This window comes from Panthera uncia, chromosome X (assembly GCF_023721935.1).
Source record: "Panthera uncia isolate 11264 chromosome X, Puncia_PCG_1.0, whole genome shotgun sequence".
Taxonomy (NCBI): Eukaryota; Metazoa; Chordata; class Mammalia; order Carnivora; family Felidae; genus Panthera; species Panthera uncia.
The window spans coordinates 77,747,880-77,775,094 of NC_064817.1; the positions used below are offsets into that span (position 1 = coordinate 77,747,880).

Here is a 27,215-nt window from a genome sequence, read left to right on the forward strand (position 1 = left end):
ATCTCCAATCCACCAAGATCTCCGAGTGCCACTTGGTTTTTCCGCCAGTGTTCCAGCCTGGTTCCGTAACAACAGCAATGTAAGATGTTAACAATAGGGGAAAATGAGTCAGGAGTATATGATAACACTGTATTATCTTTGCAATTTTCTGTAAATATAAAATTAGTCTAAAATAAAAAATTTCTTAAACAAAAAATGACTGCATTGGATTGAAGCACATCAAAATATAAAATATATGAAATCATAATGATGCTAAAAGCAAAAAACCATTGTTGGTCACTATTGGAGGTTATTAAGGCATCAACTCATTTCTCAGAAAGCTGATAAAGAGGGGGAAACGCAGCATTTATCCTATCTTTCCTGTATAAATTGTGTCTCAAAGTAAGCAATAGCTGATGACAGGAAACTCTTATTTATAGAAAAATTCCAGCTAATAAATGCAGAAGAAATGTTAGCATTAGAAAAATCACCATTTTGCAATTCCATAATAAAATAATGGATCTAGGTAATGACTATTAGGTAAAGAGTTGATGGAGATCTTTAGAATGGGGAGATAAGCTGGCATTGTCTGAACCCTACCCACCAATTTTTAGCGTCAATCAAAATGAGATCATGTAGACATAATGCCATGTAAGGCAGTAGGAAGTAAATAACACCATCCATCAGGTATCCTTGCCTAAAAAAATTGACACTGAATCTATTCAAACCTCTAGATCTAACTGTTGGGTCATAGGAAATACAGGGGGCAGAAGAGCAAGTTATACAGTATCATATGGGAGCAACTGGCCAAATGTAGAGTGAAGGAGAGTCTACAGAAAAAAAGACCCAGTTTCTTCAAAAACTCAGTGACATAAAAGAAGGGAAGATAGACTATTATAAAATAAGAGAGGCTTAAGAAATCTATTAACCAAGTGGATCTTGTTTGGATCCTGAGCTGAACAAATCAAAGGCAGAAAGATATCTTGAAAACAATTGAGAAAATTTGAATATGAACTGAGAATTAATGAATTATTGTTAAGTTTGTTGAATATGATGATGGCATAGTGATTATGTGTATTTTTTGATGTCCTTATCTGTTTTAGATTGCATGCCAAAGTAATTACTGTAAAATTTTCTTTAAAATCCTCCAGCCAAATTGGTGCATCCACTGTGAAAAAGAGTATGAAGGTTCCTGAAAAAATAAAAAATAGAATTACCATATGATCCAGTAATCCCACTACAGGTATTTACCCAAAGAAAACAAAAAAAGTAATTTGAAAAGATATATTCATTCCTATGTTTATTGCAGTGTTATTTACAATAGCCAAGATATGGAAGTAACCCAAGTGTCCATCCACAGATGAATGGATAAAGAAGATGTGGTATATATATGCAATGGAATATTACTCAGCTACAAAAAAAGATGACATCTTGTCATTTGTTAACAACATGGATAGATCTAAAGGCTATAATGCTAAGTGAAATATTAGAGAAAGACAAATACCATATGGTTTCACTCATATGTGAAATTTAAGAAAACAAAAAGACAAAAAAAAAAAAAAAACCCCAGACTTAAATACAGAGAACAAACTGGTGATTGCCGGAAGGGAGCTTGGTGGGGGAAGGGGTGAAATAAAGGTGATTTAGAGCTCACTTATTGTGATGAGCACTGAGTAATGTATAGAAATGTTGAAACTAAGAGAACACTGTATATTAATTATACTTCAATAAAAATAATAACAAAATAAAATCCTCCAGCCAGTTGAAAAAATGATTGGAGGCTAGATGAAATAATAATGGTAAAATGATAATTGTTGAAGCTGGGTGATGGTACATAGTAATACATTATATTATTTCCTCTTATGTATGTTTGAACATTTTCATAATAGAAAGTTTAACCCTACCTATTCTTCTACCTATTCTCAAGTCATCAGGGGGGTGGAGGAGCAGGAGGACATGGCTTTTGGAAATGTTATGTTTTAAACTTTATAATATATAAACTGTATATAAATATATATAAATGAATATTATAAATAAAATTCTCACCTCTAATTCCACAATGGAGAAATAACAAATTAAGGTCTTAGTGTACATTTTACAGCTTTCAGACATTTTTTTTCTTCCAGACATTTTTCTATGAATACATATGCATGTCTTTAAAAAAAAAGACATTTGGACTATATTGTATGTGTTCTTTCATGGCCTGATTTTCTCTTGTTTGTGTGTGTGTACTATTATATCCTCTGGGTAATCATACTAAAGTATATCAAAACATTATAGATATACAAACATGACCTAGTTTAGTGCCCTTTCTTCCCACAGCGATTTCATTAACTTCAATCAGCCTTTTAATGAATATGTACCACATGTGCCAAAGGAATGGTCATCTCTGGTTTGAACTCCTGCAGCTGGTCTCCTGGCTTCTAGTTTTGCCCTACTCTAATCCATCCTTCACACAAACACCAAAATGATCTTCCTGAAATACCCCTATGTCACAACTCTGCTCAAAAACCTTCAAGAGGTTATGTACTGAATGATTCCATTCATATGACATTCTCAGAAAGACAAAGTATAGGGACAGAGAACAGATCAGTGGTTGCCAGGGGTTAGGGGTGCTGGGGAGAGTGTGACTACAAAGGGGCAGTGTGAGGGAATTTTTCAGGGATACTGGAATTGTTCTGTGTCCTGCTTGTAGTGGTGGTTACATACATTTCTACATGTGTTAACATTCATCGAGCTGTATGTACATTACTCCAGGATGTCAATATTTCTGTATATTTTTTAAAGCCTTCAATGATTCTCCATTGCTTAGATTCAAGTTCAACATTCTAAGCCCACATATGTAAGGCCCTCTGTGGTTCTCCCACCTCCCAGTCTACCTCTCTAACCTCATCTTTTACTGAGCCTCACCCCCCCAATACACACTATATTCTAGCCACACTACAACTGCTTGGTGTTCAGTGAAAATATATGTCATATATGAACCTTGATACCTCCATGTCTTTGCTTATAATGTTTCCTCTGCTAAAATGCACCCCCGCCCACCACCACTGGCAACCATACTTATCCTTCAAGGCCTACTTCAAATCCCACATCCTCTGTGGACCTTTCCTCAGCTCCTCAGTCAGAACTGAATCTCTCTTTCCTCAAGGTTCCCACAGGACTTTGCTTAGATCTCATTGCCTGACACCACCATATATTACAGGGAAAGCCCAAGCAGAAGCAGGCTCCAATAATTAGGCAATAAAACTCCAAACCTCACTCAGAAGTATTCACTTAACATCAAGCATTTGCATTCCTTCTTTCCTCAGTGCCCAATGCCCAACTGGTTTCCAGGCCAGGTTACACCCATAGGATTTAGATTTACCCTGTTATTTACCTCCCCATCCTTCAAAGCTCAACTTCAACTTCATTCTCAAACACATTCCTGCTTTACTGCCCTGGTGCTGAATTCCTGGCTTGGCCCCCTAAGCACATGATTCTTTCATGCCACTCCCAGGGATGGTCTAGATTTCTGACCTATGCCTGTTCAATCCTACTCTCCTGGTTTGAAGACAAGGGAGCTTGCCTAGCAGGTGTGGGTACCTGGGGCTGAAGCCGGTGGGAGGAATGTCTCATTGGCAAGTGAGCCAATCCAATGAGGAAGAGCAAACTGGAGAGTCAAGTGAAGCAAGCAGAGGTTGGCAAACCAGAGAAGCAGAGCCAAATTATATCAAGAAAGCAAGGAATGACCGGAGCCCAAAGCCAATAACATGAGCGCGTATGGATGGCCAGGAACCTATAGAGCAGGCTAAGCCATAGGCTAGTTTGTGTAGTACAGATAGGGGACCTTTGCCTGTTCCCTTGTGTGTTATATGTAAATGCACCTGCCCCATTCAAAGAGCCAAAGATAAGTATAAAATATCTTCTTCAGTCCTACCCAGTCCAGACCATGTGACCCAACATCTATGGGATGCAGTGTGCTAGACTGGAAAGAATATAAGCTTTGAAATCAGAAAGACCAGAGTTCAAATTCTGGCTCTTCCCCTTATTAGTCATGTGACTTTGGTTCATCACTCAACTTCAGCTTTTTCATCTAAAAAATGGAGACAGATAGCATCTACCTCAGAGGATCATTATGATGATGAAATGAAATTATGTAAATGACCCAACATGTACCTTGGTATCTAATAAGCACTCAACATGATAGCCCACTTTCTTCAAGGGCACCTGCCATATTTTGCCTCATATTTCTAGTTAGTTGTATACAATACATATCTCTCTCTCCAATCAGATCTTAAACTTGAAGGCAGATGGTGTGTGTGAGTCATTTTTTGCATATACTTATACAAAACTTAAATTTTACCAACTATTTTACACAAAAGAAATCCCCCTAACCCCACTCCCCAACCAGAGACCTGCTGGAGCATTTTTTCCAGTTTCCCCAACTACCGTATTGTTTGTTTTGTTTTTACAAAAACAGGATCACTGTTAAAATATTATTTTCAAAATTTTTTTAACGTTTCATACAAATAGAGAGTGAGCATGTGTCAAAGTTTAATTTTAACTCACAAAGGAGGAAATCAGCAGGATGGCAAAGTTGACTCAAAGGAGAATTTGAGAACTGGTATTTTATAGTCAGTTAAAAAAAATGCTAAAATAATATTGCTAAGTTAGAATTAAAGCTGATTAATATCCTACAGGGCAGTACAAACCAAAATCATGCTGTCTTCTTTAGGTGGATATATATTGTTGCATTTTATTGGTTTTACAGATTTGTAAAATGACTAATTTTGTGCTAAATTGTAATTTTCTAGACCTAGAGAGTCAGATGACCCTCAGGCCTGTTAGAAAATGCTCTTGACATTAAAGCATCAAATAATCATCTTTTCCCTTTGTATTAGTTTCCTAGTGCTGTTATAATAAATGACCACAAATTGTCCTGGCTTAAAAAATGCATTTATTTTCTTACAGTTCTTTCTTATGGTCAGAAGTCCAATATCCATTTCACTGGGCTGAAATCAAGGTGTTGGCAGGCCCTGCTCCTTCTGGAGACTCTATAGAAGAAATCTGTTTCCTTGTGTTTTACAGCTTCTAGAGATGCATTCTCAGTATGTGGCCTCCTTCCTCCATCTTTAAAGTCAACAGTGTAGGTGCCTTGGTTGTTCAGTCATTTAAGCATCCGACTTTGGCTTAGGTCATGATCTAATGGTTCATGGTCTTAAGTCCCACTTCAGGTGAGCTCAAGCCCCATTTCTCTCTCTCTGCCCCTTGCTCACTTGCACCCTCTCTCTTTCTGAAAAACAAAGCCAACAGTGTAACATCCTCAATAACCCTGCCTCCATTTTCACATCACCTTCTCTCTTATGAGGACCTTTATGATTACATCTAGCACACCCACATAATTCAGGGTAATCTCTCCATTTCAAGGTCAAGATTAGCAAACTCAGTTCCACACTTAAATCCCCCTTACCATGTAACAGAACATATTCAAAAGTTGTGAGGATTAGGACATGGAGATCTTGGAGTGGGAGGGGCACTATTCTTCCTATGATACTCTTGTTTCCACATTTTGAATAATTTTTCATAATCTCAGCCTGTACAGTTTTTCAATTTTTTTCACCAATCTTTTCACATAGCACATACTGTATACATCTACCTCATTTTTTTAGTAGACACATAATGCTAGTTTCAGGTACACAACTTAGTGATTTGACAAGTTTATACATTATGCTTTGTTCACCACCACCAGTGTAGCTACCATCTGTCACCATATAAGGCTATTACAATATTATTGACTTATTCCTTATACTGTGCCTTTTATTCCCATGACGTATTCATTCCATAACTGGAAGCCTGTCTCTCCCTCTCTCCTTCACCCATTTGGCCCAATCCCCCACTCCCTTCCCTTCTGACAACCATCAGTTTGTTCTACATATTTATAGGTCTGATTCTTTTTGTTTATTCATTTTTTTAAGATTCCACTTATGAATGAAACCATATGGTATTTGTTTTTCTTAATCTGACTTATTTCACTTAGCAGAATACACTCTATGTCCATCCATGTTGTCTCAAATGGCACAATCTCATCCTTTTATGGGCTGCATGATATTCCAGTGTGTGTGTGCGCGCGCGCGGATAGATAACTTCCTTACCTATTCATCTATTGATAGACACTTAGGTTGCTTCCATATCTTGGCTATTGTAAATAATGCTGCAATAAACATAGGGGTGCACATATCTTCTTAATGACTGGAAAGCATTCCAACTATAGAACTGCTAGAATTTAATCATTTACTTATAGACGTAAATTTAAATTGTTACCAATTTTTCACTGTTACCAACAGTGCTGTCATGAACTTTCCTGCACATATCTCTTTGCACAACTGTGGCTATATTGCCATAGGAAAACATTCCTAGAGGTTAAAATTCTGAGACAAAAGTATGCCCATTTAATTCTGACAAATTGCCTTCCAAAAATTTGCACCAATACTTTAGTCTGATACCAGTGATGAGAACCAGTGACTGTTACCTCCAACATCACTTAAACTCAATATTTTGTATTCACTTTTGAGTCTTTCAGCATCTATAAAGCACTTTGAAATATCCACATATGTTTTCCTGGCACAAAATGAGTTTAATAATTGTTTGATAAATTAAAGGTCAGAATAACACAAATTCACATGCACAACTCAGAGAGCTTGTCCTAGCAACAATACAATGGTAACAGAGCTAATATGTGTAAATGTGCCTTGAATATAATATAGTGTTATTCAGATGTTATCTCTATACATGAAAATGTATTCTTTTCACACTTGGTTCCCATATCTCACACAGGTTGGCCTTGCTACTTCCCAGTTTCACATGGTGTGTGCTTTGTTGCCAAGGCTCATATACTTTTACTGTGCATCCCGGAGCCTCTAAGGTCTAAAGTGTGTGCTGGTCCTTCAAGAGGAAAGGCCTAAGGTTATGGGCATGTGTGTCCCCTGATGACAGTAATAAAGTCCAATGACAAAACTTTCAGAGAATGAAGATCCCCACTCTTGGGTAGGTAAATATTTTGGAGGGTCCAGAGTCATCTGCTTTTATACTAAGGGACTTTTCAGAAACAGAACTCCATAGGTTTAGATGGAATGTCCTGGTGAACATTCTTCTTCAGCTGCACACACCACTCTTTCCCTGGAAGGAGCCATCAACTCTGTAATACCAAGAATCATGACCTTGTGAGGTGCAGGTGTGAGGAGGCTGGCTGAAAGAGCACCAAATGTTGACCTAGGCTCTCAGGACTGTGACAGCTGGGGGAGGGACATTATTATTCAACATCCATATCCCACGGCCTGCTTTAGAACTAGGACTCAGCTTCTCAGAAGTAAGGGCAGTGTTGATAAGAAGAAGTATAAGAGAATAGGCTTTAGCATTCCCCTGCTATGACTGGTTGTTTTGAGGGGAAGAATTCATATGAAACTGAGTAGTAATTGCTCCCTCCAGCTTTATTCCCACGACCTGGATACGGAAGGTGTGTGTTTAAGAATATACAAGAGACAAAATCCTGAAACTAGAAAGGAAATGGGTCCATCTACCACTCTCCCCAGTGCTATCCCCCCACTCCCAATACCAACCTACAAGTACATATGAACACATACTCAATTTTCATTTCAGGCTTTTTAGGACTTGACCTTTTTCTCTCTAGAGTAAATTGAGTAGTTCCCCTTGATCAGGAGTGTTTGTAAGAAAGAATGCTTGATATGAACCCAGCCATATCCCAGAAAATATTCCTCAAACCACTAACATATTAAAATAACTCTACAAACGACCTAACAATTTAGAGGCTTGTGTCATGATTAAGAGTATAAGCTCTGGGGGCACCCGGGTAGCTCAGTCAGTTGAGGGCCTGACTTGATTTTGGCTCAGGTCATGATCTTACAGTTTTCTGAGTTCAAGCCCTGTGCTATCAGTGCAGAGCCTGCTTGGAATTCTCTCTCTCTCCTCCTCTCTCTGCTCCTCCCCACAGCTCACATGCACTCTCTTTTTCTCTCTCAAAATGGGTGATGGGAATTGAGGAGGGCATTTGTTGGGAGGAGCACTGGGTGTTGTATCTAAGTGATGAGTCATGGGAATCTACTTCCAAAACCAAGAGCACAGTCTATATACTGTGTGTTAGCTAACATGACAATAAATTATATTTAGGGAAAAAAAAGCGTATAAGCTCTGGAGACTGAGTGCTTAAGACTGAAACCTGGCTCTTATACTAGCTGTGACTTTTGCAAGTAACTTCACTTTTGTATGCCTTGGAATCTTCATCTATAAAATGGGGGGAAATAGTACTTACCTCATAAGGGTTGTTTTGAGGATTGAATGCAATAAAGCACCATGCCAGACATATAGTAAATGCTTATAAAGTATTAGCTATTATTTAATTCACCTACAGTGCCCACAATTCTATGCCCATAGTCTTTAAAGAATTTGTGGAGCAAATAGACAACTATTAGTTTAATACATTTCCTTAACATGTTCATTTGCCCATACTTAGCCTACCGAATTTCCAATAATATGAAAAAGCTGTTGCTACAATAGACTCTTTTTTCCCCTAAACTTCATGGTTTTGCCTTCCTCTTCCAAGACCCTTTTGCTGGTCCCATCTCTGCCTTTTCTCCCACTCAGGAAGACTTGCCCCTACACAAATACCCTGTGTTACTTTAAGATTTCAAAGGGTAAAAAGAGAGTAGTCAATTAAAGAGGTATTTGCAGATGGGGGGGCTGCCTTGGTGGCTCAGTCGGTTAAGCGTCCAACTCTTGATTTTGCCTCAGGTCATCTCATGGTTTGTGGGATCAAGCCCCACATCAGGCTCTGCACTGACAGTGTGGAACCTGCTTGAGATTCTCTTTCTCTCTGTCCCTTCCATGTGTGCATGTTCTCTCCCTCAAAATAAATAAATAAACTTAAAAAAGAGGTGTTTGCAGATGTAAGCATTTCCCTTGCCCCAACACCATATTCTGAAACTCCTCCTTTTCCTGTGTATCTAGAAGATTGCTATGAAACAGAAAGGCCAGCACCTATAGGAGGTTCTGAGAGTTCATTTGCATAATGTATTATTACAATCTCTTCTCTTTGGGTAAGGACAGCAGGTTTTTCAGGTTGGAAGCTGATTCACACCCCTCACCCTGAACTCCCAGCATTCCAGAGATATTAGGTTACTGAGGCTGGGGAGGATACCTGGGAAAAAATATGTCTGGTCTAGTAGAAAGGCACATTTTTCTGCCCCATGTATCTCTACTCTAGCTCTAATTGGCCTGCCTGGCTCAGTGTGTGTTGCTGTGTTCCCATAGCACCTGTACCTTAAGAAACTGATTCACATGACTTTTATGGGCAAAATTATAGTTCTATACCACTTCTGATTTTAATGTAAGGGTATATTAACCACTGGGAAGAAATTTTTGCTTGAATTCCAAAGAGACAGTGGGTTTGTCTGGAGGCCTAATAGAGTCTTTCAAAATCACCTTAAACAACAAAGTCAGAAATAGGTCGTTGTCATAAAAAGCTGACACTGCTAAGTCCCTTCATCAGAGATAAAATGAGAAATTGGATTGAAAAAGAAAATATTCACTGCTCCAAAGCAAGTCACTTTACTCTTCCCCACATTAATTATCCAATCCTTTTAGCCCCAAACAATGGTTGAAGATAGGAAACCACACTAGACATGCCAGGAAATAGGACAATTCTGGCTAACAGCCCTGTTACTTAAAAGAGGGAGCTCCTCCACCATCATGTCCTGACATTGGGTAAAAGGAAGGGAAATGGCTAAAGATAAATTCTTAACATGATCCCAAGAGTAAAACTGGATGGGGATGAGAAACTTTAGGTCAGATTGTTTGCGGTTTCTCACAGCACTGTGGTAGCAATAATTGGGACGTGCTACTAGGAATTCTCACTTTCCTGGTCTGTGAGGGGTAAGCATTAGTTAGGTAAATGCTGGGATACCATGTCTCAATAGGCAGTGGTCATACTAACCTCAATTCCTTGGTTACTTTAGAGGCATCTGGCTGGCATTCCCATCAACATGCCCAACTGATAGGAGATGTAAACACCGAGACACCCAAGAAAGGTGGATGCATTCATCCACCAGGGATGTGGGAATGAGCAGAGGGTTGATAAACATTTACTTATTAGAAAATAAAATCCTGTGGGCAAAAACCAGTACCAATGATGATTTAATGTGATCTGGTTTCCCTCCTCTGCCTTTACTCTACCTTGGAGTATTAGCCACCATCCAAACCCCAAACAACATGAAGGTAATGTCCCCTTCTCTCTCTCCTAAAAATAAAATAACAACAAAATACTCAGAACAGTAGGAGACACAAAGCAATCTTCGTTTCTCCCATACATTAGAAACATTTTCAATTACAGTTCACCTTTTCTGAGATCCACATAAACTAGTAAAACACCAAGCGCACAGAAAGGCCAGTTTGGAGGGAATTCCTGAAAATGAGGCTCCAAGTGAGAGATTTTACTCAACCACTCCATTCCATAAGCTGGAAGGAGGCCTATGCAGATCCATGAAAAAGAGTCATTCTGGCTTATGCCCTGAAGGATCCTACTAGGCACTCCCTCCTCAGAGTGTGCCTATGAAGAGCCGCTAGAAAAGAGAAGTTTTTGATGAATGATCACTAGTAAAATCCTGATGGAGAAATAACTTGTTTGAGGAGCGGCTCTTTTAATAGTGGGGGTTTTCTTTTTAAACCAGAGTTTCTCCTTGGATTTTTAAAAAGCCAGCCATGCTTACAGTTACAGGTTCCACATTAATCAGCCAGTTTCCTGGGAGGTACTGATAGCTAGCAAGTTGTCACAACCTCTTATCAGTCAGGATATATTCTAGTGGGATTCTGGGCTTTCAACCATAGGAAAGCTCAGTAATGCCTCAAGCAAATGAACAGAGCTACAATATCACACACAGAAAGCCTAAAGTGCTTGGAGATAAATTATCCCCAAGGGCAGCCAGACAACTGACCTGGGTGGGAGGGGTGTTAACGTATCCTCGGCCCTTCTAGGTATATAACAGCTACCCTGGTTTCCAAACATAGCAGTCAATCTTAAGGAAATAAAACCTATCTGGGAGCTGCTCTTTCTTCTTATAGGTTTACCAGAAAATTTAAGAAAATGTCCCGGTGGGTACTCATCTATGAGCCTCATCCTCTCCTTCAATTTCACAGTTGCTCTTGGCAAAACCCAACCTATCCCCAAATACCCAGAAGATAGAATCAGACAATGCTTTGCCTTGCTTCAGCATCACAGGACGGTTCTGAGTTCTCAACCCTGCCCCGGGGGTTCTGGTGGCAGCAGACACAATGGAGGTAGTCTACTACATTGTGGGTAAAGAGTGATCGCAGTGGGTGCAAGTACTGGAAGAAAAGGAGCATGAAGCCAATGGAAATCAGATAAGCAATGATGAGCTGCAAAGCAATCAAGGAATGACAGTAATTCAGCAACACTTTCACTCCAAAGAACTTGAAAACCAAAACCATGATCACATTTTCTACCAATCTCACAATATAGTGCAGGCCCATATGTCCCCAGTTCTGACCTTTGTCAACAAGGTCCCTATCTGCCAATTTCAACTGCAAAGCTGACCAGCAAGAGAAGTTGATGCCAGCATAGAGGACGGTAATAGAAATCAGCACCACCAGGGTGCCGACCCGGCTGAAATTTTTCTCAATGTTATTGGGCATCTGGGCACCACTCCTCCAGAACTTCACCCAAGGCTCAAAGAGGATGATCAGGAAGTTAAGCAATAAGAAGGGCACAGCTTTCAATTTCAATGTGGCTGAGAAGAGCACCAGAATCACGAGGCGGGAAGTGATCTCCAAGGTCCGCCAGATGGTGATGCAGAGGACTTCTAATGGCCCAAGGCGAATCTTGTATTCATCATACTTGATCTGGATAGCCAACATATTGCAGAGGGTAGCCCCATAGGTGACAGATATCAGGGAAAAGACCATTAGCACAGCTGTAAAAAACAAACAAACAAAGAAAAAAACAAAAAATTGACAATCAGACTATGTTGGTGAAGCGTAGACTCTGACCCAGAGGTCTGGAGAGGTCATAGGTGAGACTTGAGGGCCCAGTTAAGAGCAAACTCACGTATGAACACAGCTATGTTAGCACAGAAAACAGCATGCACAGGGGTGCCTGGGTGGCTCAGTCAGTTAAGTGTCTGACTCTTGGTTTTGGCTCAGGTCATCTCACAGTTCATGAAATAGAGCCCTGCATTAGGCTTCATGCTGACAGTTTAGAGCCTGCTTGGGAGTCTCTCTCTCCTCTCCCTCTGGTCGTTCCTCTGCTCAGGTGTGCAAGCTCTCTCTCTCTCAAATATTAAACAAAATTTTTTTAAAAAGAAAACAGCATGCACAGAAAAAAATGGGAATAAACTGAAATATATATTTTTTGTGATAGGTATTATACCACTTTTAAAAATCTTTTTTCTATTTTCTAAATTTCCCACAATGAACACACACTGTAATACTTTAATAATCATCTAAACATACAAAATGAACTTTGTAAAGTTTATTTATTTCAGAGAGACAAAGAGAGCCTGAGTGGGGAAGGGGCAGAGAAAGAGGGAGAGAGAATCCCAAGCAGGCTCTGTGCTGTCAGCACAGAGCCCAACATGGGGCTCAAACTCACGAAACTGTGAGATCATAACCTGAGTGGAAATCAAGAGTCAGAGGTTTGACTGTGGCACCCCACAAAATGAATTTTTTAAAAACAGTGGATCCCAAAACTAGCATAGAGAGGTCACTAACAAAAGAAGAGCATATATAAAGGGGATAGGGCAGCATCCACTTGATGAAACAGGCTTTTGAGCAAACAATGAAGGCAGAAGTTCTGAAAAAATCCAGTCCTAGGAAATTCATGGGAGTGCCTTTGATTATAGATGTCCCTTCTTTGGCATACATCCTCTTTAAGGAACTAATTTTGTATGTGCTTGTAGAATGTGTCAGAATGTATACTGGAAATTCCATGAAGGCAGAAAAGATCATGTCTATTTTGTTCACTACCTATATCCTCAGAGTCTAACATACTGCCTGGAACATAGTAGGTGCTCACTGTTTGTGGAATTAATGAGGAATTCTGAGTTTAGAAAGGCAGCATAACATATCTACAATTAGAAGCCTTTGGTTCAGCTCTGTGAAAGCTGTGTGAAAGTCACTGAATATCTATGTGCCTTAATTCCCCAATTTACTGAGTTACTCTAGGATTGCTTGCATTAATCATCAGCAATATCAATTTATCACCCAGGTGCTTTGGTATATTTTAGGAATCTCCAAAATTCTACCAGAGTGGTTTAAAAATTAAAAAAAAAATCATAGCCCATAACATCCATACGACTATATAGAATTGGCCCTCAAGGGTCAGGGTGCTCCATAACTTGCTACATGAAGTCTCAACTATAAGTCACACAATGGCCCTTTCTTTTTACTCCTTTCTATCAAAGAATACCAATCACTAAGAAAAATCTAGTACTCTCAAGGAGAGTGAGAGGCCTGAGGGGTAACTCATCCAAAAAAAAAAAAAGCTGGAACTTTCTGTTCCCATAAAAATACTGGATCCAGGAAACTGGAGGCATGGAGATGTCAACTTAATCTGCAAGAAAAGTGAAGACTTCCCCATGGAAACCCCAAAAGCAGCACAGCTTTGTTTCCAAGATCCTTTTCAGCTCTAAGTAGAGTGTTGGAATCTCAAAGATTGGAATGAGAGACTCTCTTGAAGTGTCTACCCTTAGCCTTATTTTTATTATTTTTCCATGTTTATTGAGATATAATTGACATATAATATTGTATTAGTTTAAGGTGTACAACATAATGATTTGATATATTCAGCATTATAAACCACTCTTAGTCCCAGCCTTAAGAATTGATGCTCCTTGTGGACTTGGGAACATCAGAGTGTATATACATCTAGCTAAGTGTAGTGATTCTTTCCCTTAAATTAAAACTCATTTATTGATAGTAATGTAATACAAGGGAGAAAGCCTGATGCTTCCCATAAATGTAAAAACACCTTCCATCTGTCTCCCTACAGATAGACTCATGCCATAAGATATCATAATGCTGTTAGTGAATTTGCTCATCTACACTGATCCAGATGGCCTCCAACAGAAAAACAGATTAGAAAAGGGATAGCAAGGAGAAGACAGAAGAGTGGATGAAAATGAGGAAAATGAAACCAAAAAACTGGTTGCAAAACCTTAAGAGATGGTACTGTCAGAAATTTTTTAATAGGAGAAATCACCAAAGAATCTAAAACAAGGCCTTGGAGAAAGTTTCCCTTATATTCTTTGTATAGTGATATATGACTAGAAACATGGGTTCTGCAGGCAGACATCCTGGAGTCCAGTCCAATCTTTTCCAACTATTACTTATGAAACCATTGGGAATTTGCTTAACCTCTCAGGGACTCTCTTTCCTCATTTGTTAAAATGGGGATGACAATAATTATATCACAGGGCTGTTTTAAAAATTAAAATAATCACTTATAAAGGGTTTAGAGCAATGTTCAGAACATAGTAAATGCTATCTGCTAGCTCCTATCATTATCATCATTCCCTGTTTCCAAAATGTGTAATACATTCATTTCCCCTACTTAGGCACTACCTGACACTTAGGAAGTCAGGTGATTTAAAAATTAATGGAATACCTAGAAATAAGCCTTACAAAAATGTGCAAAACCTACAGGAAGAAAATTATACAACTTCACTAAAGTACATTTCATTACATATTTTTTAATGTACTTCAGTAAACTTGTATAGTTTTCTTGCTATAGGCCTTGCACACTTATGGTATAGATTGTGGTGATATTTCACGGATGTATACTTATCTCCAGATTCATCAAAGTGGATAAGTTTAAATAGGTAGAGACTTTTGTCAATAATACCCCAATACAGTGACTTAAAAATATTTAACAAAATGGAGAGATATATCATCTTCTAATATGAAACCAATTGATCCTGTAAAGATGTAAATTCCCTCCAAAATAACCTAAATAATTAAATGCAATCCCAATATACAGTCTCAATGAAATGTTGTTTTTTCCTTTTGTTGGTGTTATTGTTTTGCGTTTTGGTGGGAGAAGTGACAAATTGATTGTGGAAATTCATCTATTTGGAAGATTAGGCTAAATTGACCTAACAGGAGCTGTTAAAGGCCTTTGTAAGAAGTACACACAATCTAAAACAAGGAACTTAAATACATAAAAATTTAATACTTCAGAAAGCCAGAATATATAATTATATTGTGTATCTTATATGGTGTGTTGCACATGTATGTCACACCTTTTACATGTATAACATGTACATGTACTTTTAAATCATTTTTTTAATGTTGGGGCCCCTGGGTGGCTCAGTCGATTAAGCGTCTGACTTCGGTTCAGGTCATGATCTCACAGTTTGTGGGTTCGAGCCCCACATCGGGCTCTGTGCTGACAAGCTCCAGCTTAGAGCCTGAAGCCTACTTCGAATTCTGTGTCTCCCTCTCTCTCTGTTCCTCCCCTACTCATGCTCTGTCTCTCTCTCTCCTTCAAAAATAAATTTAAAAACATTAATGAAAAAAATTTGTAATACAAAAATTAATTTAATATTTATTTTTGAGAGAGAGAGAAAGAATGGGAGGGAGGAGCAGAGAGAAAAAGAGGGAGACACAGAATCTGAAGCAGGCTCCAGGCTCTGAGCTGTCAGCACAGACCCCGATGTGGGACTCGAACCCATGAACTATGAGATCATGACCTGAGCCAAAGTCCAACACTTAATGGACTGAGCCACCCAGACACCCCAATGCACTTTTAAAATGTATATATGTACACACATATAAAACATTACACAAATGTATACATACACATTTATCTACAGCAGAGAAAGGATTAATACCAGAATAAGAAAATAACTCCTACAAATTAATAAGAAAAAGACAACCCACTAAAAAGTGTCAGTAAGAACATAAACAATTTAAAGAACACAAGAACCAACCATGAAAAGGTATTCAGCTTCCCTCACAATTTAAAGCAAGTGATTTAAGTAGTCAGTTTTTTAATTTTATAATTATACAACTAAATAATATTAAGCTTAACATATAAAGAAAAAGCACATTCATACACTACATGTGGGAATATAAATTCAAACAACCTTTTGGGAGGGCTCTCTGATAAAATTCCAAACATGCATATCCTTTCACCCAGTACTTCTATTGCTAAGAATTTAGCCTATGATGTCTCATTCCAGTACACAGATACTTAGAAACATCTTCACTGGAGCAGTTTAGAATTAGAAAAAACTTTTTTGAATGGAAAAATTAGAAACAAACTTTAATCCTACCAATAGATTAGGGAACAAGAAAGAATGGTCCAATTCATATAAGGAAAATGTACATTATATATGCATATATAAATAACCAACAAAGAAAAATAGATTGGCATACTTTTGAAAAAGACATGTTGCTGAACAAAATGATTAATACAGTCCTTTTTGACAAAAGTACATAGATGTATATATTGTATGTATGTTTATATAGTAAAAAAATAAGTCTGGAAGGATGTATACTGAATAGTTAACAGAGATTACCTTTGGGGAGCAAAATTACATCTCTTATTTCATATATATATTCTGTGTGGTTTTGAATTTTTACTATAATCATGTCTGGTTTTTTAATTAAAAAATGACTAAAAACAGTAACACATGGTCATAGTAAAAATTTTAAACTATATACATTTCAAACCATATAGAAGGATGTAAAGTAAAAGGTAAAAGTCAATGGACTTCTCATTTTCACTGCCCAGAGGTAAATGGTTTCTTGCATATCTTTCCAGAAATTTTCTATGTATATAGGATTACTTGTAGGTCAATTGGTTTGTGCATGTATTACTTTTGTAATGTATACATATTTTAATTAGATGATTTGATAACCTTCAAAATTCTCAGGAGGAAAAACATCATCATATCCTTTTCACACTACTGTCAATTCTAGGTATGTAAAAACATCAAGACCAACAGAACATCATGAACAATTTGTAGTGGAGAAAAAGACAAAAGGGAACAAATTCCCTCTTTACATTTATTTGCGACATGAGGCTTTGCCACACAGGATCAGTATCTAATAATGAGGAAATGGTTCAAAGCTGTACCCACAGCTGTACAAGCTCCAACCCAAGCAGATGAAGCTAATCTTGGGCTGTTAAAACTCATTAACAGTACTTTATCTTGACTTTGAAAACACTGACTCACATTTCCTCCTCTCCTAGAGGTCTTACTCATCTCAGGAGCCCTCTTTTACAAGTGGAAAATTAAGACTGTGACCTCTTGGGTAACTTCCTCCCCAAATCACACAGAAGGTCAGAACTGGGAGCAAGCCTCATTCTCTTCAGGATTCATTCCACACCCCTTTTCCTTCTCCCCACTGGAGTGATGACATCAGTGGTTCCCAAATGCAGCTGCTCAGAATCAACTGGGGTATTTAAAAAAGATACAGATTCCTGGCCTCCCCACAGAGAGTGAATCAGGTCTGAGTAGGAGATATAATTTTTTTTAAAAGGGGCTTTCATTCAGCAATATGTTTTCTCATGATCAGTAATATTTGGGAAACTCTTATTAAAAGATGACCATCCCTAAAGCAAATCAAACAAAAAAAACCTTAGTATAATTTAAACACCCTGGGCTAGGGAAAATGTCCTACTGAGTTCTGGTATTATCAGCTTCTTCTGGGCCCAGAGAGAGTTTATCTGTGGCATTGTTAGTCTAAATGGATTACCCCAGTTTAAGAATGTGGGAGGCCTAAATGTCTGGCTCCTGAAGTTCTCTAACAGTGCTGTCCACCAGAACTTTGTGCAATGGTGGAAATGTTGTGTAATACCTGTGCTGTCCAATACAGTAACCACTAATCACAGACAGCTAGTGAACACTTAAAATGTGGCTAGTATGACTGAGGAAGTAATTTTTTTTATTTTTCATTTTAATTTAAATAACCACATGAGGCCAGTATATTAGATAGCTCAGGTCTGAAGTTCCTTTTTTTATTAAAAATTTTTAATGTTTATTTATTTTTGAGAAGAGAGAGACAGCATGAGCAGGGGAGGAGAGAGAAAGAGGGAGACACAGAATCTGAAACAGGATCCAGGCTCTGAGCTGTCAGCACAGAGCCCTACATGGGGCTCAAACTCACAGACTGTGAGATCATGTCAGGTCTAAAGTTCTAAGACCCCTGATTTAAATGGAGCCCTCCCCTCTCCTGACCCTACTCACCTCTACCCAGGGGGACCTCTGCAGAGATCAGAGTCACATAGAGCTGATAGGTCAGCTGGGGCACTGAGCCCAAGAAGGCTTGGATCTGTGACATACGTTTGTACGCATTGCGGTGCATAGCCAGGGTCCGGATGGAGTGGCCCACCTCCCATTCTATCAGCACCTCCTCGCCACTTATTAGCATCTTCTTTCGGGTGAGGCTGACATAGGGCTCCTCCTGCCCCTCTTTCTTCCACAGTGTGAGGTACTTAATCATGGCCTCCAAACATCTGTGGAAGTAAAGCATCACAGGCACTTAACTAAAGCTGTCCTGGGAAGGAAGACTGTAGTAGAGGTGAGAGGTGAATAATACATAAACTCGGGGAGTTTGTGCTACTTTTTACCATTCCTTTTTTCCCATTCTACCCATTTGTCATGAGTCAAAGAGTTGGTCATGCCTTCTACAAGTTACTTGAGTCTAAATCTTTTTTTTTTTTTGTCCAGTTGGTCATCTACTGACTTAAGAACACCATTTCAGAGGGGGGTTTTTTTTTTTTTTTTGAAGATTTAAGGAATTGCTTTGTCTCAAGAACAGGTATATGGTAGGGGAACCTGGGTGGCTCAGTTGATTAAGCATCCGACTTCAGCTCAGGTTCTGATCTCACGGTTTGTGGGTTTGAGCCCCACAGCGGGCTCTGTACTGACAGCCCAGAGCCTGAAGTCTGCTTCAGATTCTGTGTCTCCCTCTCTCTCTGCCCCTTCCCCCACTCATGCTCTGTCTCTATCAAAAATAAACATTAAAAATTTTTAAATAAAAAAATAGGACTATGGTAGAAAAGTGCCTTGAACACAAAGATATTATGTAAATAATGTGGTGAGAGAAAATGATAAAGTTTTTTTTTTTTAAGACTCTGTGGGTGATTTTTTTTCCTTCCAAACTTTTAAATTCTAGTCAGTTAACATACAGTGCAATATTGATTTCAGGAGTACAATTAAGTAATTCATCAATTACATACAAAAAATATGGAACGCTTCATGAATTTGCAGGTCATCCTTGTGCAGAGACCATGCTAATCTTCGTTGTATCATTCCAATTTTAGTATATGTGCTGCCAAAGTGAGCACAATGATGAAGGTTCTTAAAGGCCCTGGTTTTCATAACACCTCAAGTTCCTGAGGTAAAGTTTTCTTTATGCAAAGCATTTACCTCCATACTTGGGGCTTTTGAGTTCTGCTTTTTTCAAGACAAAGCTGACAACTATAACTATCTTGCCAAAACGTCTTACATCTAGAAAACACATCAGCTATACAGTGATGCCACTCAATAACAAAGGTACTTAAAAGACTTGACAACTCAGAACTGAATGTGCTACATACCTAGGGAACATCAAAAGCTCTAAAAGTTGCTTCAGGGGGGCCTCTTGACCTATCTGGTGCCAAAAGCCTTTTAAACTTCTTTCTTTACAAGAGGAAAACATCCTTATGAGAGCCTACCAATCTTAGTGATAAGTGTGATAGTGATAAGACCATATTTCCTGCTGTATCCCTCCCATCTCCCCCATGTAAATCAGAAATCTTTAAGCAATTCTGATGTGGTGAATAGAAGAAAAGCAACTAGAACATTTTGTTTCAGAACACCTTAGTTATCACTTCCTCCACTCACCCTGACAGGAATGGAAACTGTGGACCATTATGATAAGAACAGCTATGGTGAAAATTAAGCCATCTTTCCTGATTGAGGGCATGGGTTGTATTTATCTTACCTACCACACTTACCACATGGTGAGTATTTGATCAATTTTTTTCTGAGCAAATGAAAGAGTAAGAAGGAAGAAAAGAATGCAGGGTGAGAAATGATGGGAGGAGAGGATGATCATAATGGCAATGTAATTTAATGGAAAAAAATAGGCTAAAGATGAGCTCAGAGATTTATATGCTTTCTAGGCCTTTGGCTCCCAATAGGAAGGTTTGGAATATGTGCTGGCTGCCATTCTCCACAGGATCCTTTGAGACTGGGGCATATGTGTTATTCTGAAGCATGATGTTTCAAACTCTAAAATCTGGGAGAGGAAAAGATGGAAGGAAGAGAGAACAGAGGAGAAAAAAGCTAAATGCGTTTCCAACAAAAGATTTTAGATTTTTAACCAAGGCTCATCAGTGCTATTCCTTAATAAAATATTGGGGGAGGTAGTGACACAAAGCATTCTGTTTATGCTTCTAAAGGCTATTTACTAGTTTAAGTAAGGGTGTTCGCCTTGCTTCTAAGCTTCAGTAAATTAGAGTACATTTTCATTTTCAGAAGTAGCTTTGCTTTTCAGATAAGGGAGCCAGGCCCTCTAAATACCTCCCTCCGTGTGCCTAATAGCACTAATCAAGTTCCTCTCTACCAAAAAGTAATTTGCCTTGAAAATAAGTATATCAAGGATACAATTTACGAGCTTTTAATATTTCTTCCCTGCTGTCAGGTTAGCTGAGATTATAAATGCTTTCCAATCATTTCTAGTGAAAGCTAAGTAACAAAAGTGAAATACAGTACACAACACTCCAAATGGAGCATCCACATCAAAGATGGCTTGGGAGCCCACAAAGCAAAGGAGGGAAGTCTAAACTATGGACTGGGGCAGGACTTGCTGAAATTTGTATCTTGACAGTGCTTGATCTGTTAATTCAATATATTGCATTTGAAAGAGGAGAGAAGAATGGTTTCCTTGCACCTCTAGTGACATCTATAAATTTCTTTGCCAAGTTCAAGATGAGGTCTGTTGCAGCTTACCTTCAAAGATTTAGAATTGGAAAGGACCTTTGGATTCCTTAGTCCGAAGGTTGCATATAGGTCAGCTGAGTCACATCTCACCAACAGCTATGGTTTGGCCCATACATACATTTTTATGTAATGAGTCAAATTACCAAAATTTAAAATGATGTTTCATATAATATCCTGTCTTGGAATCTCCTCCTGAAAAGTTGGGGAATCTGGAAACATTGTGTCTAAATTCTAACAGTGTAACAATGGGTTGGAAATGTAGTGCAGCTGCCTCCTTTAGGCAAATCATGCAGACTCCAGCTTGCCACTGCTAGTCACCGCTCTATACCATTTCTCTAACACTGAGATTTTGTTTTCCTTTATCATCACACATTGAAGCTACTGGTTTTCCCATACTTGGCCTGCTTCACTCATTTATGAGACCTGCCTGGCCCCTGTAAGCATTTGTCTTTGAGACCCATGATCTAGCCCAACCCATTTATTGTACAGATGAAGAAACTGGGGCCTAAGGCATTTTCAGAAACTTCACCAAAGCCATGCAACTGGTCAATGACACAAGACTAGACTCCAAGCCACTGGAATTCCAGACTACTATTTCTGCTGATATCCAATATTTTCTCTAATGGAGCCTGATCAATCCCTCCTTGAACATAAATTGATTTAAATTTTTTTTTAAGTAGGGGAGTTCTATCCTTAAACAGTTTCACACTGTGTTTAGTTCTGTAATGATGAAATATCTTCCCACTGCAATTACATCAACACTCTGACACATTCTTCAGCTGATTGCAGGTTTCTGCCTCTCTTGCAATCAAGACAAACCTTGTCCATTCCTTCCTCCTGACTTCATAAGTTTTGCAATGTCTCCCTACCTTGAAAATCTAATAGCATCCAGATGAGACTGCTGACACAGATGCCTGTCTCCTTAAGATAAGGCACATTCTCATCCCTTCAAGGCAATCTTAAATGGAAAGACTTGATACTATTATATTGCACTACAGTATCCAGATGGAGAGATGGACTATCTTTCTTTGCCCCCTCTAACCATGTACCTTTATTGCAGAAATATACAAAGTGAGAAACAGGAGACTGATGAACCAATACAGAAAATGAACTACAGGGTGCCTGGGTGGCTCAGTTGGTTAAGTTTCCGACTTCCTTTGGCTCAGGCTCAGGTCATGATCTTGTGGTTCATGAGTTCAAGCCCCACATCAGGCTCTGTGCTGAAAGCTCAGAGCCTGGAGCCTGCTTTGGATTCTGTGTTTCCCTCTCTCTCTCTCTGCCCCTCCCCACTCATGCTCTCTTTCAAAAATAAACATTTAAAAAATGAACTACAATGGGTTGGGGTACTAGACGACCACAAATAGCTTAAAATATTTTCTGGATGTCAAATAACTCTGGAAAATTTGGAAATGGCAGCAGCACCAGCCCAAGCAGCTCAGGGTAAAGAAATTGAATGTGAGATCCAATTTATAGAGTGTTTTAAAAGGCAGTCAAACTAACACACTCTGAAGTTACGGCCCGTGTGCACAGGTTGACCTCATCAGCTGGTCCTCCCGATACCAATTTTCACAATTCAAATCCAAATAGCAAACACTAATGAAGTCTCATCAGTGGTACTGTACCTGGTTTTACAACATAGGTACATGGCACATGTTCATTGCGGTGGCATTTAAGGTTTCAGATAAAGTTTTTTTAGATGGTAGGCAGGGAAGCCAAGAGTGGAACGGAATGGGAGAAATGATTAGATCAGAGACACAGTTTCAGTCTTGTGAATATTAGCTTCATCTTTCTCTGCATAAATCGGGTGGGGGAGAAATTCAAAAGTTGCTCACCGGGGTGCCTGGATAATTCAGTCGGTTAAGTGTCCCACTTTGGTTCAGGTCATGATCTCCCAGTTCGTGAGTTTGAGCCCTGCATCCAGCTCTGTGCTGACAGCTCAGAGCTTGGAGCCTGCTTCAGATTCTGTGTCTCCCTCTCTTTCTGCCCCTCCCCCACTCGTGCACGCTCTCTCTCTCAAAAATAAACAATTAAAAAAATTTTTTTAAAGTAAAAAGTTGCTCACCTGACAATAGGTCCCAAGAGGATTAGATGCATAAACAATGATAGCGGCTTGTCTTTGGCCAGATCTCTGTGGACAAAAATGAGGGTCAACTGGACCATAATGGATGAAAACATAAAGAAGGATAAGGTGTATGTCATCCAGTAGGTTTCACTATTCTTACGATAGATTCTAACCATGTACAAGGCAGATGCAGCCTCCCCACAGTACAAAAAGGTAGAGAAGAGGATGCCAAATGGAAAGGTAAATCGGGGGTTGGCCCCACGGATGACATCTTCCTCCAGAGATGAAATTGGATCCATGTTAGGCTCCTCAGGAATTTCATAAACTCGGTCCATTGTCGAGGTTCTGAGTGTTGCAGTCTGGTCTTCAGAGCAACCCCCACCCCACCCAAGGGAACCCTGTAGCCACTGCAGTCCAAGTATCGGTGAAGAGAGCTGTCAAGTACAATTGCAGAACGGAGATCTGTTAGAGCAAGAGACCCCTCTTCCTAGTCTCAAGTTACACTTGTTGGAGTCTGGGATGGTGAGTCCAGAAGTACCACTTTGAACTTGACTCTTCATTGGCCCAGGATTCCAATCGTCCACATACGTGCTGTGAAACCTGGACAAGGCAAAAGCAAGCATTTTAGCGCCCAGTCCGAAGTCCAATTCCAGGCACGTGAAAGGCCATGGGGACTGCTGTTTCCTGTGCCGCTTCTTGGCGCAGCCCCCCCAGGGAGGGGGGTAGCCACTCTGTCCGGGCACCAACACTCGGCAGCTACTCCGGACGAATCCTGACCAGTATGCCCTCTCAAACCGGCCGAGAACTGAACCAGGGCGGAAGAGCGGGTGCAGCCTGAGCGTCCCTTCGGGGGTTTATTTCAGTGCCCAGGTATCCTAACCATCGCTAGGCTCTGGTTATTAGCTTGCCTGCTCGCCGGCGCTCTCTCCAGGACCTGCGAAGAGTCGAGGGTACTCGGGCGGATTCCACGGATTCCCCAAGCCCCGCCCCCAAGGCAGCTAGCAGGCCGGGGCCCCGAGCGCAATGTCCAATCTCCCAGGAGAGAAGCAGGGTGCGCGCGCGCGGTAGGATCAACACAAGGCTAAACGTACTTCTTTTCTACAGAGAAACTTTGCTAGCTAGAAGCACGACGTGCGGGACGCCAGCCCCGGAGGGCAAAGGCAGATGTCACCAAACTCTTGGGTGCCGCCTGCCGCTGGGGTCCTCCCTGGTCTGCAGTTCTAGCTGCGGGAGGTCGGCAGCTTCTGGAACTCAGGCAATTATGGCGGGGGCGGGCGAGGTGGGAGGGACAGCTGGGGCCGAGCAAAAAACCAGCCTGCGAGTTCCAGGGCAGGCAGCCCAAGGATGCGCCGGGCGGAGAGGCGTGGCAAAAAAGGGCTTGGGCCAGTCTTCGGAATTGCTTTCCACCACGAACCCCGGATCCCAGAGGGAGCCACAGCTTTCCTCTTCCCCAAAAGCAGCAGACGCCCGCTTCTACCCCGCCCTCCCGAACTAGCTCGCTTGCACACTTGCTCAACTCACGCTGTTAGGCAGGTGCGTCTCTGTCTGCCTCAGGGTTGAACTTCCCTAGGTCCTATTGCCCTCCAGATAATATCATGGTGGGGTGGGGCGGAGGAGACCTGAGAGGCAATTGGGCCGTAGTTTCCTTTCTGGGCAAGACTGTGTGCAGCAAAGGTAAGATAGAAACAGATAGTGGGGTGTCAGGACTCAAGGTCAGCCTACAGACACCTGAAAACTCATATGCCTTGATTTCCCCATTTGCAAGATGAGGCCAGGATAGGAACTTTAAAATGAACTTTCAGGTCTTTGGCTGAAAGAGGTGCCAAATTCTAAATAGACTGGAGACGAGCCAAAGGAACTGCTAGTAAAAACTGAGAGGGATATCTTACAGAGCTCAGAATATTGCCAGGATTCTTTTTTTTTTTTTTTTTTTAACGTTTATTTATTTTTGAGACAGAGAGAGACAGAGCATGAACGGGGGAGGGTCAGAGAGAGGGAGACACAGAATCTGAAACAGGCTCCAGGCTCTGAGCTGTCAGCGCAGAGCCCGACGCGGGGCTGGAACTCACGGACCATGAGAACATGACCTGAGCTGAAGTGGGCCGCTTAACCGACTGAGCCACCCAGGCGCCCCTTGCCAGGATTCTTAAGATCACCCCTCCCCCACCTCACTGAGCTTTTGTTTTCATGCCTTCATTTGCATAATTCTAAATCCCAGAGAAAAAGAGAAAACATCTGCCTCCTGGTAATAATATAAATGTAGCCTCCTGTGCCAATCTCCTTTTGCTGCAGGAAGTCATTAAAAAGAATCTATGTGAGGAGTGGCCAACTAGCAGCCACCAAAATGATGGCCTCAAGAAAGATTTATTCTTGGCGTGGTGTTGAATTTGAAGATTTCTGCAATTGCTGTTCCCTTTCCCCAGGGCTGATTCGGGGACAAATCAATGTCTAAATGTTGTTGCCTTTGAAGCAGGCACACTATCTTGGTCTGCACCTGTGCTAGCAGCTGGGTTAACAGGCCGATCCTTCCTCCTTTCCTTTTCACAAGGCAGGCCAACATGCAGAACGCTTCACATAGGGTGTTAATTGGCTTGGCCTTTCCAACTGGGTTCTCCACCAACAGTACAGGGGGAAGAACTTCTGGGGGCTTCTTAGGAACCTGTTCCTCAGATGGATCTCAAGTAGGGTGACAATCTCATCTCAATTTGCTGAGATGGGATAAGTTGGTTACGCTAGCACAGGAGACCAAAGTTTTTCTTTTAGCCTTTCTTCCTTCCCTGTGCCCTCACCACCCCACAAATACACAAATCGAAAAGGCCTTCCTAATTTGTTCCTAAACAACTCCTTTTGTATGCTATTAAAGGCTTTCTGTTATCACCACGCTGCTTCCCTCTCCAACTTCATTGTCCACATTACCCTACCACACATTCTTTGCTCCAGTCCAGCAAATTTTCTCATTTAATTATACTTGCCTTGCTCACTCCCACCTCTGTGTCTTGAGGTCATTTACAGGCTCCTTCACTCTTTTCTCCATTTATCCAAACCCTAAACTTCTTTCAAGGGTCAGCTCAACGACTACCTCCTCCAGGAAACCTTTCTCCTCCCCAACCCTCACTTTTCTCTCTTTTTGTGCTCCTGGCACAAGCTTTCTTGCACTAGCCCTTCAACTGTTTCTGTGTTTGCCCTGCCTACCCAACAGAAGTTTAGACTGAGGGAGGGATGCTCAATTAATGTTTATTATGGTTCTTGTTGGTGACAATAATACTTTAAAAATGGTGATGATGAGGGGGGCCTGGGTGGCTCAGTCAGTTAAGCGTCTGACTTCTGCTCAGGTCATGATCTCCTGGTTTGTGTGCTCGAGCCCTGCATCGTGCTCTGTGCTGACAGCTCAGAGCCTGGAACTGGCTTCGGGTTCTGTGTCACCCTCTCTCTCTGCCCCTCCCCTGCTCATCCTCTCTCTCTCTCTCTCTCTCTCTCTCTCTCTCAAAAATAAACAATTTTTTAAAAAATTGTTTAAAAAATTTTTTTAAAGAATTAAAAAAAATGGTGATGATGATGAATCTTCCTCTCCCACACTTCCTCCAGGAAACCATGCAAGACTCAGGCACACGCCTTTCTAAAAGCTGTAGCCACTGTAGCTGGGGCATAAAGTCCTTTGGGACACCTACTGCCTCAGTTAGCCATTCAGTTCACAAGAGCATGCCAGGCCACATGATATGTCCCTTCTTCGAGTTCCTACAGCACTTTTTTTTGTCAACACCATGGTTTACTACCAAATTACAAATTATTTCAAGTATATTAATTTTTATTCCACAACTACATATTGCCATAAGCTCCTTAAAGGCAGAGCCTCTACTGTTACACATTTTTTTGGATTCCCCCATGGCTGATATAGACCTGTAAGTTTCCTGCCATCTGATCCTCCTCACCCACCAGCTATTCTATCCTCAGCTCTAGGACTCTCTTTAGGTCACTAAATCCTCTGGTCTCTTATTTCTTTGTTCCTTTTACCTTGCTGGGAGAAACTGAGAATTTGCCCTGTTTCTGTCCAACTCTCTTTCCTTATAGGCAATCTCTCCAGTCCTTTATTCTTCTTAGGAGTAGAGACACTGGAAATGTTGACAGTCATGAGACTACTGAGGCCCTGGGAACACCTTCAAAATTAAGACCAC

At 40.5% G+C, this 27,215-nt stretch overlaps 1 protein-coding gene and 1 non-coding gene across 2 annotated transcripts; both read right to left on the bottom strand.

Annotated features, from left to right (window-relative positions):
* Window positions 1–4,688: 4,688 nt before the first annotated feature.
* XKRX (XK related X-linked) lies at window positions 4,689–23,479 on the bottom strand. The gene is made up of 3 exons (XM_049644053.1): window positions 23,044–23,479; window positions 18,240–18,508; window positions 4,689–11,960 (listed from the first exon to the last, which is right to left on the bottom strand). The coding sequence occupies exons 1-3, from the start codon at window positions 23,376–23,378 to the stop codon at window positions 11,215–11,217; spliced, it is 1,350 nt and encodes a 449-aa protein (XP_049500010.1). The 5' UTR covers window positions 23,379–23,479; the 3' UTR covers window positions 4,689–11,214.
* LOC125932520 (U6 spliceosomal RNA) lies at window positions 19,236–19,342 on the bottom strand. Its single transcript, XR_007460663.1, has one exon. It is a non-coding gene; the product is annotated as a U6 spliceosomal RNA (small nuclear RNA).
* Window positions 23,480–27,215: the final 3,736 nt, after the last annotated feature.